Source organism: Megalops cyprinoides, chromosome 13, assembly GCF_013368585.1.
Source record: "Megalops cyprinoides isolate fMegCyp1 chromosome 13, fMegCyp1.pri, whole genome shotgun sequence".
NCBI classification, from domain to species: Eukaryota; Metazoa; Chordata; class Actinopteri; order Elopiformes; family Megalopidae; genus Megalops; species Megalops cyprinoides.
The window spans coordinates 24,914,948-24,931,537 of record NC_050595.1 but is presented as its reverse complement, the minus strand read 5'-3'; the positions used below and the strand labels follow the sequence as shown (position 1 = coordinate 24,931,537).

Here is a 16,590-nt window from a genome sequence, read left to right as displayed (position 1 = left end):
AAACATTTAGAAATTAAATCACATTTGCAGGATGGAGATCCTAAGAAGGTTGTATAGATGTTTGAAGTCCAATTCTGTGTGTATTTCCGCACAAGTATTGTCTTGCTTGTTTAGGAATATGTTGTATCTATATATATATATTGCTTTAATGAAACAGTAATTCTAAATTGAATTTTTTTCATATCATAAACACCTTGTATATGTTTTATTAAAGTCATGTCACCTAGAAACAAGATGAGCATGAATACAGTTTTGCATGTTTTTAAATGAACACCTTTTTAATTTACTTTTATTTTGGATGAGTATTTGTTGTTTATTGGACACAGATTGTGTAGGGCTCAGTATATGTTGGGAATATTTTTGTTTTGCTTTGTTTTCTTTAATTCAGTTTATTTTGATGCAAGAAAGATGCTTCTCTGTATCCCATTGCTATTTTACCTCAGTAAATATTGCTTTTACTGAATGATTGGGGAAATAGGTGACCTAAAACAGCTGTTGTGTTAATCTGCCATATTAATAATCAGCTCCAGGTGATGCTATGCTGAAAGTAATGAATTCATAGGTAGACCATTGTTACAACTGTACAACAATATCAGGACATTGTTCTTTGTACTGATTATGCCAGACAGGTACTAAATTATGCGGGAAGATGACAAGCACATTATCTGTTCATTTAGGTGTTTCTGTGTAGGCTGTAGAGGGTTGACGTTCCTCAGATTTTAGCACTGTATGAGCATTTCGTATTTTAAAACAGTCAAAACGGAATATATCACCCATCATGCTAATCATACTATTGTTTTTCTATTTGTGTGTAATAAGAATGTTTGTTTTCACTGGAACATCAGTAAATATTGATTTGTCCTTAAGTTGTGATTATGTGCGTTAGTTGATTTTGTCTGCTGTTATCTATGAGGCATGTTTTACACGAACCACAGATCATCCATGTGAACATGTGCACCAAAATCACGTGAAAGAGGACCATAGTAATAGGACAGGGTTTTGATCATTCAGGCTATACTAATAAGGCCATACTAATTTAATTTCACACTGCCGTGTAGCTCGTTACCTGATGTATTCTGTTCGCAATGTCTACAGTGTGTAGATAGAATTGACCGCCCCACTGTACATTAGCAGATCTGCACACTTAAGATTATTTTGCACGATCATTTCTATTGTACTAGTGAGCAGCACAGCTATTCATCTAACCTGCCACAGTTCTTCCAACAACGCCTCGACGACTCACTAACCGTTAAAAACTGTGGGTCACTCGTCCCGTTACATAAACCCAGTATATCGTCCCTCCACGTCATCAAGACGCGAATCTGCGCAACATTCCCGCAGTGCTGATTGTACAAGGAAGTGTTTTTAAAAAGCGTATTCTGTGTAGAGGTATTGACTTTCACAGAAATTACATCGGTAAATGGTGGGGCACAGAAAAACTGGACAAGGCATCCAGACGAATGAAGATGAAGATCAGCTAAAGCCCTGCACAATATGGACGGCATGAAACCTAACAGCTCCAATAACACAGGTTGGGTTCTCGGCCTTTGAGTGCGCGTATTCGTTGATCGGTTTCTTGTTCCTGCAAGTCGCCTTATATAGTGGGCACAGTGGTCTATATGGAATATACACACGCTTCATAATCAGTGCATTTATGTAACATTACACCGTAACATACCGCCATCATTTGCAGTTTACGTTCAGATGAGAAACCCGGAAGAAATTGTTGAAACTCATACGCAACAGGAAATGAAATTAATGCATTTTTTTAAGCGCCAGTGATTTTTGTAAAACAGGATAAAGTAAAGTGATTAGATAATCTTATTTACGTATTTATTTGAGATACAGACTAATTCTTCAGGTTTAAAATATAATTAGAGAAACACATGGAAGTGACATACTCTTTAACTAACTAGTATCCAGGCTCTGAACGAGCAAGCTGGAAAAATGGCACGTCTCCTTAGGAAAGTAACTTTCCCTTCACTCGAAGCGCTGTCATCACTGCTGTCACTAAGAGGATTCACCCCTCACTTTCCGAAAATATTCTTCAGTGAAAAGGGATGTGTGTTCAACTCTGGTAAACAGATTAAATCCATTTATGTGGATATGCAAGAGACTCTAACCGCCAACTTGATTTTACCTGCTGCCGTTTCTGTGACAGCAGTAGGTTTTAATGTGTCGTGCTGTAACAGTAACTAGCAGACACTTGGAAAATACTAATTACCCAGTGCAGCATGAGTAGCATATTCGGAAGCGCAATGCGTTTCTATTAAACAGAGACTGCATATTAGCAAAAAAGGGATTGTACTCGCTTATCAATGAAGCAAGCTGGTAACAACAACCATCTTCCAAAAATCTAAGATGATTTATTTGAATACCCCGTGTATTCCAGTGGCCAATGTAAGAAGCTTGCCAATGTCACAGTTTTGTCTATGAAAGTTGGGGGTGGGGAATTGGAGGTATTGGACTGGCGGGAATGGGTTTAAATATTGGCGCGTTTTACATTTCTTCTTTTCACTAGCTAGGTGGAGAGCTGGTGGATGCCTTGGCAGGCTCAGTACTGTTTTTATTGACTTTGTACTTTTTAAAATTATAGCTTGCTATACGTCTAAGGTTTCCCTTCCACCAGCTATTCTGTCTAATTTATTTTTTATCTGAACTCTTTTGCAATTGCAAGCAGTAAACATGCCCTGCTCAGAGGTAACGCAAACCACCGGTGCGTCCCCTGCAAAGAGGAAACTGGATACGGTTGCAGAAAGCAAAACCGTTCTAAAATTTGCAAAGCTTTCTGAAAACGCTACTGTTCCGACAAAGGGATCCTCAAAAGCTGCGGGTTATGACCTATACAGGTTGGTCCAATTTCGTTTTTTGGCTAGCAAACTGATGATGGGCAGTGCATTTGTATAGCTTTATGTGTGGCCAGCTTGCTCTACATGATCAGTGATTTCGCCTCTGCATGCTAGCTGGTCGGGTACTCTGCTAGTTTGAGAGGAATTGACATGCTTTACTTTGTGGATAACGTTGGCTAACTATAGCAGGTAACTACATGTTTTAAAACAGTGCTTATGACTACTCGATTGCGCCGATGGATAAGATGATAGTGAAAACAGACATTCAGATCGCCGTTCCCGCCGGGTGCTATGGAAGAGTAGGTGAGTGACAAGGTTTTTTTTTTTTTTTTTAAACGAAGCTAAAATGGCTGGCAAGACACCCAGGCAATGTTTTCTGAAGCATTGAATTCACTGGAAGGGTTATGCATGTTTGACCATTTATCTCGGCATTTATGTTTTAAGCTCCAAGGTCCGGATTAGCTGCTAAGAACTTCATTGATGTTGGAGGTACGTATTGTTTTCTCCTGAATGCATGCATGTTGAATTGGTGTGTTAACGTTTAACATTGCGAGCTGTTTGAACAGGTGGTTATATATTCTTAACCGAAAGCATTGCAACAACTGATTTTTGCCACGTGGAACGCTTGAGATGTCCTCATAATCAGTTTGTGTTTCTCCACAGCTGGAGTTGTAGATGAAGACTACAGAGGCAATGTGGGAGTTGTGCTCTTCAACTTCAGTAAAGAGACATTTGAAGGTGAGTTCCAACTGATGTAATGCCTTTCATGTTGCATAGTTTAGCAGATGACCTTATTTTCATGGCTGCTTCTTGTATGCAGCTGGATTCTTCTAGTATAACTGGATATTAATGGATTAACCGAAGCAATTCAGTTGTCAGTACTTAGCCCAAATATGCAAAGGCAGGTTCCTCTCCCCATTTGAACCTGCAGTATTCTGGGTACAAGTCCCAAATAACTTTCAGTGCTGGTTATGTTTTGTGCCTACGGATGGTTCATCACTGTGTACTTAGTAGGTGCCACTTTTTGAGTGTTGTTTGGAAAATGACATATTCGGGCAGGAAAACCAGATGTTCATGTACTCCATGAATTGTTGAGGTGGTGGGTTTTGGAAGTCCCCAAAGGATTCCTATCTGCTGTTGCAGTGACATGTTTCAGTACGAAAAGCGTGACTGAAAAAGGTTTGCTTCCATTGCAGTCAAAAAGGGGGACCGCATCGCTCAGCTGATCTGTGAGAAAATCTGCTACCCAGAACTGGAGCAGCACGAGGTATCCTGTCATTCCGAATCGCATTCTGTTCAAATGGCGTAGTGAGTGGTAAAATGTCATAACCCAGTTGTGTTTCCTCTAGACTCTGGATGAGACTGAACGCGGTGCTGGTGGTTTTGGGTCCACTGGAAAAAACTGACACCCCTGCTTTGTCTTTTTTATACTTGAATTATTTTTATGTACATTTTCATGACTTCAAATTTATTGCAATAAAGTTAATATTTTTCATTATATGTATGGCTGTCATACATGTTCCAAGTACTGTAGATATTTCAAGCTAGTTTCAAACATGGATTTGTCATTTTGAATGTGAAAGTTTTGAAAATTTGGTTTTACAATTAAAGTATTCTTGCAATCTTTTACCTTGTCTTATGCTAATTTATCTTGTCATGATGTCTGAACATTTGAGTTTTGGCGTAGGGCTTTGTTACCTCTGGAAAAAGTGTTTGGAGCAAGGAATGCAATAACAGTTGATTCACCTGCATGAATTTAGGTTTACATGCAGTGGTATTTTTATTATGTGCTTTGCTGTGAAGGCAGATGTGGTATTGTCATCATGTCTGTCCTTCCACATCTGTCTGTCCCCGAGTGCTCTCAAATCTGTGACAAGAATGCAAAGAGATGCAGCTGTAGTGTTGGAAACTCATACTGCTTTGTGGTATCTTGGAGAGCTTGGATGAGTTCACTCCTGGGTAACAATTGCCTTGCACATGCTCTGGTTTTGACTTGTCATGTTCTTTGTACAATACCGATTCTCATTTGAATCGGAAAAGGTGCTTCCAAAACGTGAGTTGTCTCAGTATTGTTTTGTAGATGTTTGTCATCTAATTTTTCAAACATGATGTTGAGTGCATTAAGAAGTGAACCATATCATACAGCCCATCAATAACAGGAATGTGTAGGTGTGGTTGCCAAGCCCAAACGTGGCTGTGTAATGCATGTTCTTGAATTTGCCATTAGATGGCACTGTATGTACATGGTGAAAAAATATATTCGGTAATGTCCAGCTATTCTCAGTGTAGCTATTTACCACACAAAGAAAATCATTTCTGCATGACAAAATTAAGTAAATAACATTGTGTTCCATTGCAATAAAATGTTTTATGTTGACAGTTTAAAGCAAACACCAGACACCCAGTGTTGCCAACTTAGCAATGTTGTCACCTGATGTAGAGACATTGGAATTACAAAGTGACAAACAAAACCAGATGTTTTTTTTCCCCCCACAAAGTCGTAAAAAACTTAATTTATTTGTTCATACCAGAGCACCCACATGTAGAAATTGCACAGAATGTACTGTTAGCTAAATTTGCCTCTGGATAACTCCTGGTGCTACCCCTAGTGGCTTCTCTACAAAATGTTTTGGAGGGCAATTTCGCCTGAAGAGTTTTCAGCATAGCATCCAACATTCATTATTTCCAGAAAACAAACCTCAATCAACACTGATCATGCACAAATTATGAATTATGTAAGTTTGAGTCAAGCAGAATGATGTATTGTTAAAATGTGTTTTTTTTACATATCTAAATTATTGCATGTGTTTACTATCCTTCTGCCTGCAGTATTTTAATTTTTTTTGTGATGCAGTAATGTAAGTGTGAAAGGAGCAAAAATGCTGTAACTGTATACCTTGTTTGTATTGTCATTTTTATTTTGGAATGACGTCATATCAAAGGTGAATAAATCCATATAAGTACTGTGTCATTTTTTTCCAGTACTTAAATCATTGACTTCTGAAAGTTAAGTGGGGAAGTAACATTGAAGTGGCTAACAAAATAAATTGGATGTCACTGTCTAGAGGGCAAGACCCTCTTCTTAAGATATATAGTCCAAATGTTTCTTTGGACAGACATTAAACATCTCGGACCATAAACCAGTTATTTGAACTTTGGATCATTGCTCTTTCTAATAGTTGCAAATGACCATTTGAGAATATGTTGAGCAATGTGGACACAGTGTATTTTACAATGACAACTCAAGATAATTACACAGTGCATAAAGCTTTGAGCACATACAGTATCTCTGATTGAGGTTTCAAGTTTTTCTTGTAGCATCTGGTAATGACATTTTCAGGTATGCTATCTCTAATTAGAATGAAATTCCACATTCACAGAATGTGTGCTTGTGCAGGCTATAAAAACATTGAATGCATACTCTACATCAACTAGAGGAATTATGGATCAACTATGTGGGGTATATGTGTGGGGGTTTTTTTCAATGAAAATGATACATGTGAATTTGCATTGAATCTATTTTTACTTGGACTGAAAAATGATACTGTTTAACAAATAAAGAATTATTTCAAAAAGCCACATCTCAGAATGTGCTTTTACCCGTCAATGAAATGGTCTTCAGCCAAAAGATGCAAATAACACAGTGAACTGTTAAAAAATTCAGCAAGTGAAGTGATATGTAAAAGTTCAGCATATTGAAGTCAGCCCTGTTTAAAATTCATATTATGGGATATATCCAATGACGAAAATAAAATACTGGCCCATTACTGAGGATACAACAAAGGGCCATGGGATATGATTGGAGTTCTAACTGTCTGTGACAAAAGTGCTGAATTCAGAAATTCAGAACACATTCTGATTTATATTTACATGGAATTCCTAAAAAGACATTTTGCTTTTGGTCCCCAGTCTAATTTAGATGAAAGAGTATAAAAATCAAAGGCACATGGTACTTGAACAATGCCCCTGCTGTCTCTGACTACAAGTGCTAATGACCAGCACCACTGTCCAGAGTGAGTATGTCCATATTCACTAAAAACGCTCACAAAGAAGTCCACAGGACTTCACAGGAATCCCATGCCAGCATAACATTGACAGATGGTGAATTATGACAGATCAGTTATTTTTTTATTGATTTAAAATTTTAACTTAATTGAATTTACAGTTAACTGCTCGTGGGAACAAAAGTTGAGCTCATTCAAAAATGTTCCCATGTGACCTCTGTTCGGCTGTGTCTTTCCACATACTCCAAAGCTGTGTACAGGTCTCAAAAGACATACGAAACCAGCCCTGTTCAGGGATTGAGACACTGCTGATATTTTCACCACCTAGTGGTGAAAGGAAGTATTGCCACTGCATCTCGAGGGAGCCGATCAGTGAATGAGTGAAGAAGGGGCACTGCAGCCAACTCCAGCGCCAGCCCGGAACATACACAGGGTGGTGTATTTGTGAGTGCATCACTGTGTCTCACAGCTGCACAGGACTGACACACTACAACAGTTGTAAAAGTTTCAAACCAACCCAGCGGATAATCATTAATCTGGGTGCATCTCACATGCTCATCACCATGAATTTGAGTAACAACTTACCTGCCCATTCCACGTCTGTTTTCTTCCTAAATGAATGTTGCATGAATTGTTCCTTGTTTAGAATACTTCATAAAGGGTACACAAATTCAGGACTACTCAATGCAATGTAAGGTACCTTGAACTTAACAATTAATTGTTTGTGTCTCTCACTGGTCATGAGTTGTCCTTCCCCGGCAGATGTGTGTATGGTCAGTGTTTATGATCTAACCAATTGCATTCAACCACAGAAACAGGCGTAATGTGCACTCTTTGCCTAATGTGCACTCTTTGCAAAACTGAGAGACTAATGTCTTCAAATCAGAGATAAATCTGTGGCAAAATTTGTAAGGAATTTGCAAGTAAGGAAAATTATTTTGTTGTACAATTATTTCCAGTTCATGGTACAAATTAAATTGGCATTAAATAAAATGATGCACTTTAGGAACTTCAGTATGTTAAAAAGATGTTCTTCTCTTGGAAGGAAAACTACAGTCAGTTATGAGTGATTCTGATTATAGTGTGGACAGGTTTGTGTGTTAAAATCTTATTTTGACTGAGGAGAGGAAATGTTGCTTGAGAAGAAAGGCAAGCCAAGGACAAGAAGAGCTGTAACACAGCAAGATGCTGGGTAGAGGAATCACTCCTTCTCCCAAGGCCTGAGAAACCACAGTGCATCCATTGGATGGTTTCTCTCAAATTTGTCTGCACCCTTAGATTGACACTCACAGAACAACAGAAAGAAGCACAGTACGTAAGCAAGACTGGACCCCTTTAAACCAAAAATATGTTTTTTATTGTGAATTTACTGAAACTAAACCCTCATTGATGTGAACAGACACTGGTACTGAAAGATGGTTTCATTAACGTCACCCACACGGGGTGACGGCACTGATCGTAATTGCGAGAATGTGTGTGGCCCTGAGGGCCTCAGTGCATAATTATTAAGTCACAGATATTGCATCATCATCAGAATGGTGTATACAATTAAAAAGAAGTAGTTGGTCATTATAAGCACCATTACAAAACCCTTCCATACAGGGCTTTATCTAGTTTACAAATGCTTCCATGATTAAAAAAGTGGCATGATTACAGTATAAACACACTTAATTTACATGTAGTTTAAGGCATAACAGAACAGAAAGGCTATTGAGTTAACTTTGGTTGGTTGCAAAGTAACTTGAAATCTTGAAACAGCAGAGAAGTTGCTTTTTTTGTTGTTTCTTTTTTTTTGGCTACCGTGTGTGTAAAATATTACAGTGCATTTATAAATCTAAGATGTCACGTTACGAGCACCAGGTAATACAAGAAAACGCTGATCTATCTCAACTGAAAGGACGGAGAGAAAAAGTTACGGGAAAAAACAGTCCTTCAAGCCCCGAACAACAAAAAAAAAATCTTCAGCTTCTGCGAAGCGGTGAACATTCTCAGCATCGGTGCCACCTTCAAATTTACACGCGCCGCTGAGAATGGGAGGGCTCAACATATCGTCATATAAAGCCTTATTCAGAGAAGAGCTTTTCGTACAAAGCCTGAGAACGTGGTCGATTTGGGGAAATTGATTTCACGCTTTTTTTCCTGCTTTTTTTTTTCCTTTTGTTCTTTTTTTTCTTTTCACTCTTAGCTTTCTGAACATGCAGCTGCGCTTTTATTATTTTTTATTTTTTACTTCGCACTTTTACACACGACAAAGAGATCGTATCGGTGATATGTAGAATCGTCTTTGGGAATCAACGACGCAGTCCCTTCGTTTCTTTGGCGCTGAGTGCTTTTCTGCCTTCTCCTGGTTCTGCTAATGGAGGACGATCTGCACTTTCATTTTCAGTGCTCCCCCTAGCTGTCCCGTGAGGTAGTCTTTCTCATGCTTGTCCTCGAGCTGGGCCAGTTCTTTCTTTCTGTACAATGGCACGCTGCTGATTTGTAAATAGTACGCTCCGGGGAACAGTTTCTTCTTGGTTAAGTGAAGGTAGCTTATTCCTTCCTTCTGGTTGATCTTGAAGAGGCCTTCGTCATTCCCAAAGTCAATGGTGTAGCGGACGTGGTTGGTTAGGGTGGAGAGAGCTGGGATGAACTCCAGGATGTGGTCTTTGTTGTTTAGGTCACTGATGTTGAAGTTGAACAGAATGGTGTCATCGATGTCCACACTGGCCAGGCTGATGGTCTCTTGCTCACTCTGTAAAAACCCCCCAATAAACTTGATCAAATCACAACAAGACATTTTACTGTGCCATCCAAAAGATTTTGAAAAAACTGTGATGTTCCTGTAGATATCTTCCTTTTCACCAAATGTCAGGGCATTTGGTATCAAATATTTAGGCGAAAACTGTTATTTAGGCTACTGTAATTCCCTATGCAACCACCTAACAAGTGATTGATATGATCAGGTCAGAGAAGAAGTACCGATAACAGTGTCAGTTTATTCTCAGGTGTGTGAGTGGGTAGTGACAGGCCAAAAAGAGAGCACTTCATAGAGGCCTTCAGGTTACCTCTGATTCTCCCAGAAGCGCAACTTCTGTTCCATTGGTGCTTCTGCGTTTCCTGCCCTTCTTTGGATAGCCGTTGATTTTGCACTCGTAGCAGGCTTCAGGAGAGAGGGAGTTATCGTCCGATTCTCCACCCTGAACAGGCCCTGAGGCCCCGCTCCCGAAGCCCAGCCCTGAGACGCAGTGCCTGAAACACACAAAACAGCTCAGGCTTCATTAACACCTTTGCTCAACACACACACACACACACAACTAAAGCAACACATTCGTTCTATAACATACACACACAATGCCTCCTTCATTACACAGTTCACTTCTTAAACCTGCAGTCTTATGTCGTTTGTGTATTAAGTTAACCCAAGTGAAGCATTTGGTTGCAGACACCAAGCGTTGATCAGCCAGTACTGCACTACTTACGATGTCCTCGATATATCTCACAGGTACATCGCAATAAATCTCTAGTTAGATATACTGTACATGTTAAATAACAATATAAAGGCCAAGGATTTGCCATTCGCTGAGAGTTACTAAAGGTACCCTTTGAAGGAGCTGTGTACACATAGCCACCAAAGAGCAGAAGCCTGTGTTTCCTTAGCCTCAAGCCCCAGCAGTGTTTTGGTGACCCAAGGCCACGCAGGAGCACCCAGTTCCAGCACGATGAGTAGGGGAGTGGGGAGCGCTCACCCTTGGCCCGCCCTATAATAGCCAGGCGGACAGCCGCACAGGTACCCCCCGTCGGTGTTGGAGCAGCCGTAGCTGCAGGGGTTCTGGGGGGACGAGCACTCGTTGACGTCCCGGCAGCCCCCGCTGAACTGCTCAAAGCTGAAGCCCGCGGGGCACAGGCAGCGGTAGCTCCCCAGCGTGTTGTGGCACGAGGCGTCGCCGCAGATCTGGCTGTTCTGGCACTCGTTTTCATCTGGGACGCGACAGGAAGCAACACAGTGTTTCTCACAAAGCTGTTTGCACCAAGCGTGTCCGTTTACTTTACAGTGACCAAATATCCTCAGCAGCCAAAAAATTGCGGGCGAGTTTACTGAATCAGACAGTAGAAGCATCTGACTTTATAACATTTATTTTTTCTACATACAATACTGCTGCACCAGGGCTAGACAGGAGGATAAATAACAAATTTTGCCACATTGCTAAGAGGTGATATATTACAGTGGTCACACATGATATCAAACAAATTAGCTACATCACTGGAAAGTCAAGTATTACAGTTAAAACATCTTGTTAAATTTCTACATTGGTAGTGAAAATACATGTAAGCACAAAGGGAGCAGTAGACTGTTATTACAGCTTATTTAATTATTACAAGTTACTTAATAAGATTTATATGTGGTTTTAAGGGAGGGACGTTTCGCTTCTTTGTAATGCTTATGTTTTCATTTCATTTTCATTTATATACTATTTATAGCACTTCTGAATACATTTTCTAACAGTACATCTTTGACTTAGGGTAATCTGACACTTCAACAGAAAGAAAGGGGATATTGGATAGGGCACTTTCCAAAAAGTCTCCAAGTGCACACTTCCTGTTCTCAACGGCACAATGTATTGAGCAGAGGAACAGCGATGTCTAGACAGTGTAATGAACTCTTAAAAATGTCAAAACCTTTACTTTAAGGTTGGGTAATTAGGAATGAGTGGGAAGGTAGTGAACTCTGTTAAAGGTTTTCTGACGCAAGTACTTCTGCATGGGTAACTTGCTGGTTATTTAATTTGCCACTGAGAGTCAAGAAATCATCAAGACTAAATAACATATTTTACAAGTTTATGTTGCATAAAATAACAAAATAAAACATGTGCCTCAGTTACAATTTAATTCTGTTGCAACTGGGAAGTTCAAAAAATTACTTCTCACTCTGTTTAAGTATGACACGGTTTTAAAGAAACACACATTATGCATTCAAGTAAATGTAAAGGAGATTCATTGCAAAAGCAAAGAGTTTCTCAGATTATGTTTCCCTTTGTTCTGTGAAATAATCGTGAAAAGGAAAAGGTTGTGCTTCCAGGAAAGGGAAGTTATATCAGCCAGCGCGAGGGAGAATGTGTGATATTTGATGACAGATTGCTCTGTCTCTCCCCCTCCCTCTGTGTTCCACCCCTAACAGGGGGGAGGGGGAGAGGGGGGAGGAGGCGGTGTCACTCACCCACACACTGGTTCCACTGGTAGTGCTGGAGGTAGCCTTGGGGACAGCTGCACCGGTACCCGCCAACCAGGTTCTGGCAGCCGTGCTGACAGCGATGGTTTCCGTCGCACTCATCCATGTCTGCCGGCAAACGCCCATACGGGCAATGTTAACACCCAGAGGTAGAAAGAGAATATCTGCTCACCGTCCGGCAGTCCAAACAATGCACTGTATTCACACTGGCAGCGTGGCGCAGTGCTAAGGACCTGTGACTGAAAGGACTCCTGGTTTGATTCCCTGGTGTGGAACTGCTGTTGTACCCTTGAGCGTGGGGCTTATCCCCTGTTCCTTCAGTACATATCCACCTGAAATCTAAGATATGTAACCTGCTCTGTCTCATGACGTCTGCTAGGCATATTAATGGCGGTAACAAAACGGTACCACCCTTTCAATCATTGTTCTCTTCGTCAGATCTGTAATATCCAGAATGACCCAAACACTTGTAAACAGTCTGCAATCCTACATGCCAAATGTCCTTATGAATGTAAGTCTTTCTGGGTGTAACCCTGACCTGACAAAGAACACAATGGTAAAACATTGTCTACAACACCGCCTACAATGCCACTTTTAATTAAAAAAAACAACACTGCAACTATTCAATTTTGTCCTCACGCGGTGCTAGAACTGACACCTGTGCATTGTGCATACATGGACGTCTGTATTTGATACCTGAAAAATTCTGAATCACTGCTGTCTCTATGACAGAATATGGCAACCATAGGTGATTAGACCGTGCATCTGTGAGAGTTTATTCCGTTGGAGGGTACGGAGATGACCGTCCCCTGTGTGTGTCAGTGTGACGCAGGGGTCCTCCCCGCCCGTTAGATATGACGGATAACCCCCGAGCGGCTGACCTTCGCAGCTCTGGCCGGTGGGGTCCAGGGAGAAGCCGCGCTGGCACTCGCAGTTGAAGCTGCCCGGGCTGTTCTGGCACACGCCGTTAGAGCCGCACAGGCTGGGGTCGGTGGCGCACTCGTTATTGTCTGCGGAGGGAAGTGATAAAGACATCAGCGCCACCCCCCCACCCTACGCCAGGCCACCCCTCTCAGACTGGCATCCGCAACCTCCCTGGTAGTGCTGGCACGCTGGCACTGGGCTCACCCCCCCCGCCCAACGCGCCACCACAATCCTCACATCCAGCGTCATTCGAAATCCAGCAAATCTTCTGCCTCTACTACTAAATCTACTGCACTTTTCAAAACCTTCAGCGGAGTTCTCAGGATGGGAATGCATCCAGGGACACTTTTAATAGTGGTGTCTTTATGCTTTTACACAGTTTCTCATGGCCCTCACTGAACATCTGCCTTTAAATCCAACTGAAAGTTTACAGATACGTTAAGAAAATAATGGCTGACACACTGGAGATCATTGCATTGATTCTTTCATTGTTTCGCACACATTTAAACCGGTGAACGAGAAAGGGGGATTCGCAATGGCCTGGAGCCATAAAAAGTCCCTCTAAGACCGTAGGGATTGCCGGATAATGTTTACTTAACTCCAAGTGTTTAAGGGTGAGGTCATGGGATCTGCTCCAGAGATCTGCAACTCTCAGCGTAGCCATGGCAACCGTCAGCTCAGCGCTCCATAACAAGTAACAGCTAAGTTACCCTAACTACAAATCAGTCAAGCTTAATTTGATTTTTCGTAATATCAAACTGAAACCATTAACGCTGGGGGAAAAAAGTCATAAAAGTCATTTTTTTCGATGGTGAATGATGAAAGCTAAACTGCTTCATTAGCTGCACCCAGTAGGCCTGACCCTCGGGGGCCACGGCGGGCAGTGACTGCGTGTGGGCCGTCTTACCGATGCAGGCGGTGTGGTGCTGGGTGAACCCGGGCGGGCATTTACAGGTGAAACCCCCGATGGTGTTGACACACAGGAACTGGCAGTTGTGCTGTTTGGTGGAGCACTCGTCGAGGTCTGGGGGAAAGAGGAACAGAGAGGAGCCCTTGTGGTGTATCGCTATGGTGAGGCGTGTCGAGTCTCCATGACTACACATTTCAGGCCAGGTCTGGGTAGCTTGAGAAGCTCTCAATTTACCCCCAAAAACACGGCACCTGTTGCTAGTCTTTACTACATTCGGCAAGGTAAACTGCAGAATCCATGTAGCAGAAGTGCTCAAAAGGTAGTGTAGCGCTGACAAAAAATTGGGAAGAAATGTGCAAAAGCATGCACACTAACTCAGAGTAACAAAACATGAGACAAGGAACCCAGTGTCTGTCCAATAACACCATCCTGATGAAACGCTTTCTATGCACTTGAGTGCAGGTACACCCTACGTGAGGACATTGGCACAGGTACAACCCTACTGTCTCTTGCTGTTCCACGTCTGAGTCCAGCGCTGGCCCGTGGCCTTCCTAAGCTCCCCGTTACGTAACCCAATAAACCTGTGCACTTCAGCGTGTAAAAGGGCTGCTCTTTTCTCCCCCGCTGTCAATCAAACAGCGGAATCTGACACTAATGGCCGCGGGGCGGACAGCGAATATTAAGTGCGGGCATTCCTCCGCAGTGTGAATCAGGAGTCTTACGGAGGAGGAGGAAGGACTGAGCGGAGGAGAAATGAAGGAGGGGGGGCGGATAAAGAGGCAGCGGTGGTGCACCCCCGACGAAGCCCCCCCACGGCGAGGTGCAGACTGCGCTCCCTGATCCAGGAACAGGAAGACAGTTTCTGCCAAACAACATAAACCCCCGCTTCAGCGAGCACACAGGCCTCTGTGCCCCAGGCTTCTATCAGAGCCTGAACATTTCGCAGGGCCCGAAAGGGGGCGAGGGGGGTGGTGGTTAAGGGGGAGGGACTAATTGTTGATTATCGTTTCTCCCATCCATGGCTAGTGACCTGCAAACGAACCAGACAGGCGGAAACTTTGGGGAAAACCCGTATCCGCAAACACGTAAATACAGATAAGGGAGGGGGCGGGGGAACCAGGAACACTGGTGCAAAGTTCTTTGAGTTCATTTCGTAAATTGACAGTCCAATGCAGACTGGGGCGGAAGAAAAAAAAAAACAGCAGACACAGGAGGTAACAACTTCTGTATACTAAATACGCGCTCGGCCAACAGGGGGGGGAAAAAAAATGACAGGAATTCCAGATGGAGCGACTTAAGCAGCGCTCTCTCCACGAGGCAGGGGAGTGGGCAGCCGGCCCAGCGATACCCCTGCCAAACGCTAACCTTGAAATGAAGTCAAGTGAAAATGTAATGTGGTGTCTAGCGAGGGGACCCCTCGCTGAACTGATATTAACTGGGAGAGGAAACGGCTCCTCGGTCGACGTCCAGACGGTCCTTCATCCTGACCCGACGGGCGACGGTGCTCCCGCCGCAAATCCCGTCTAATTAGGGGGCAAGGCGGCCCGGGCGTTACCTCGGCAGCTCTTGCCGTCTTCCTGCAGGAGGTACCCCCTGGGGCAGGAGCACAGGTAGCCCCCGTCCGTGTTCTTGCAGATGAAGTTGCACGGCTTCGGCGCCTGGGCGCACTCGTCCACGTCTGCGGAGAGCGAAGAGCGAGACTTGCATGAGAATCTCTCATCATTGCATAAGAGGGGGAGGGCGAATATGAAATAACATCTCGGCGCTGTCTCAGGGGAGGTTTTGGTAAATCACTTACCCACGCATGTGGTCCCGCTGATGTCTGTGGCGTACCCTGGCTTGCATATGCAGTTGTAGGAGCCAAGGGTGTTCACGCACTGCCCATTGCGGCACAGGTTGCCCATGACACGGCACTCATCAATGTCTGGGTCATGGGAAAAAAAAAGACATCAGAAGCAGCCTTCCATCACAGCTGAACACAATGTAGGACATAAAAGCTGCATAGCAATGGTGGCAGTTGCACTGGTAAGCCTAAGCAGATACCAAACACCAGCAGCTGAGCCAATGAGCCTCGTACCTTTGCCATCAGTGGTGTATCCTGGGCCCAGCGGGCACATCTTCTTGTACTGGGTGGTGCCGGGCAGGGGGCACAGCTCGCAGTTGGCCCCCCAGCCGCGCCCACCGTCACAGCAGCATTCGGACTTGGTGACACTGTTGCGGCTGCTGGAGGTCATCTGGCAGAGGGTCTGCAGCACCTCAGTGAAGCAGAAGCCCTGCCTGTTGTCTGCAAAGGAGAAGGCGAAGGTCAGTGAGGAACTGCATTTCCCACAATCCCCTTTCACAGCACAGCTGGATACAAGGTGGCTACAATGAGAGGAATCAGGTATGGCATGCTGCAAACTGTATAGTTACAATACTTGAGCACCACTGTGTGTAACTGTTGAATAGATCTCTGAAAGTCAATGCCAAAGGAGGCTAGAAAAAGTTCATTCATAAATGTTGCATTCACTGAGAGATGTGTATCTGTATGGTCACATTTATGGTTGAGTGAAAATGCCCAGGGAGAAAGCCAGGAAAGTGGATGAAAAAAAGCGGCAAGTTGGCCTTTGCCAATGACCTGAGAGAGTCTTGATTCCCTAACAGATTAAAAATGAATTCACATATTTCCAGAACCAAAAAAGATGAGGAGGCCCC

At 43.1% G+C, this 16,590-nt stretch overlaps 2 protein-coding genes across 6 annotated transcripts in view; one reads left to right on the top strand and one right to left on the bottom strand.

Annotated features, from left to right (window-relative positions):
- The first annotated feature begins 1,308 nt into the window (after positions 1 to 1,308).
- Positions 1,309 to 4,264, top strand: dut (deoxyuridine triphosphatase). 4 transcript variants are annotated; one of them, XM_036544118.1, is made up of 7 exons: positions 1,309 to 1,531; positions 2,681 to 2,849; positions 3,061 to 3,152; positions 3,294 to 3,338; positions 3,513 to 3,587; positions 4,046 to 4,116; positions 4,199 to 4,264. In XM_036544118.1, exons 1-7 carry the CDS (start codon positions 1,495 to 1,497, stop codon positions 4,253 to 4,255), a joined length of 546 nt encoding a protein of 181 aa, XP_036400011.1. In that variant the 5' UTR covers positions 1,309 to 1,494; the 3' UTR covers positions 4,256 to 4,264. The 4 variants fall into 4 exon arrangements, with proteins under 4 accessions (XP_036400011.1, XP_036400013.1, XP_036400010.1 ...); XM_036544117.1 differs by lacking the exon at positions 1,309 to 1,531 and adding an exon at positions 1,895 to 2,077; XM_036544116.1 differs by lacking the exon at positions 1,309 to 1,531 and adding an exon at positions 1,895 to 2,077 and having other exon boundaries at positions 2,678 to 2,849.
- A 3,927-nt stretch (positions 4,265 to 8,191) lies between these two features.
- LOC118787637 (fibrillin-1-like) overlaps positions 8,192 to 16,590 on the bottom strand; it is a 61,857-nt gene continuing 53,458 nt past the window's right edge. For both annotated transcript variants that reach the window (XM_036543170.1, XM_036543169.1), the window contains exons 58-66: positions 15,974 to 16,180; positions 15,695 to 15,820; positions 15,452 to 15,574; positions 13,894 to 14,010; positions 12,944 to 13,072; positions 12,051 to 12,170; positions 10,582 to 10,813; positions 9,901 to 10,084; positions 8,192 to 9,587 (exon numbers count right to left, since the gene is read on the bottom strand). In XM_036543170.1, coding sequence (XP_036399063.1) covers positions 9,207 to 9,587; positions 9,901 to 10,084; positions 10,582 to 10,813; positions 12,051 to 12,170; positions 12,944 to 13,072; positions 13,894 to 14,010; positions 15,452 to 15,574; positions 15,695 to 15,820; positions 15,974 to 16,180 — 1,619 coding nt within the window. In that variant the 3' untranslated portion in view covers positions 8,192 to 9,206. The remainder of the gene's footprint in view (positions 9,588 to 9,900; positions 10,085 to 10,581; positions 10,814 to 12,050; positions 12,171 to 12,943; positions 13,073 to 13,893; positions 14,011 to 15,451; positions 15,575 to 15,694; positions 15,821 to 15,973; positions 16,181 to 16,590) is intronic.

Coding starts and splice junctions, on each gene's coding strand:
- dut (XM_036544116.1), top strand. CDS start 1,948: ATGGCACGTCTCCTTAGGAAAGTAACTTTCCCTTCACTCGAAGCGCTG. Junction 3,153..3,293: donor CGGGTGCTATGGAAGAGTAG/GTGAGTGACAAG, acceptor TTATGTTTTAAG/CTCCAAGGTCCGGATTAGCT. Junction 4,117..4,198: donor CAGAACTGGAGCAGCACGAG/GTATCCTGTCAT, acceptor TGTTTCCTCTAG/ACTCTGGATGAGACTGAACG.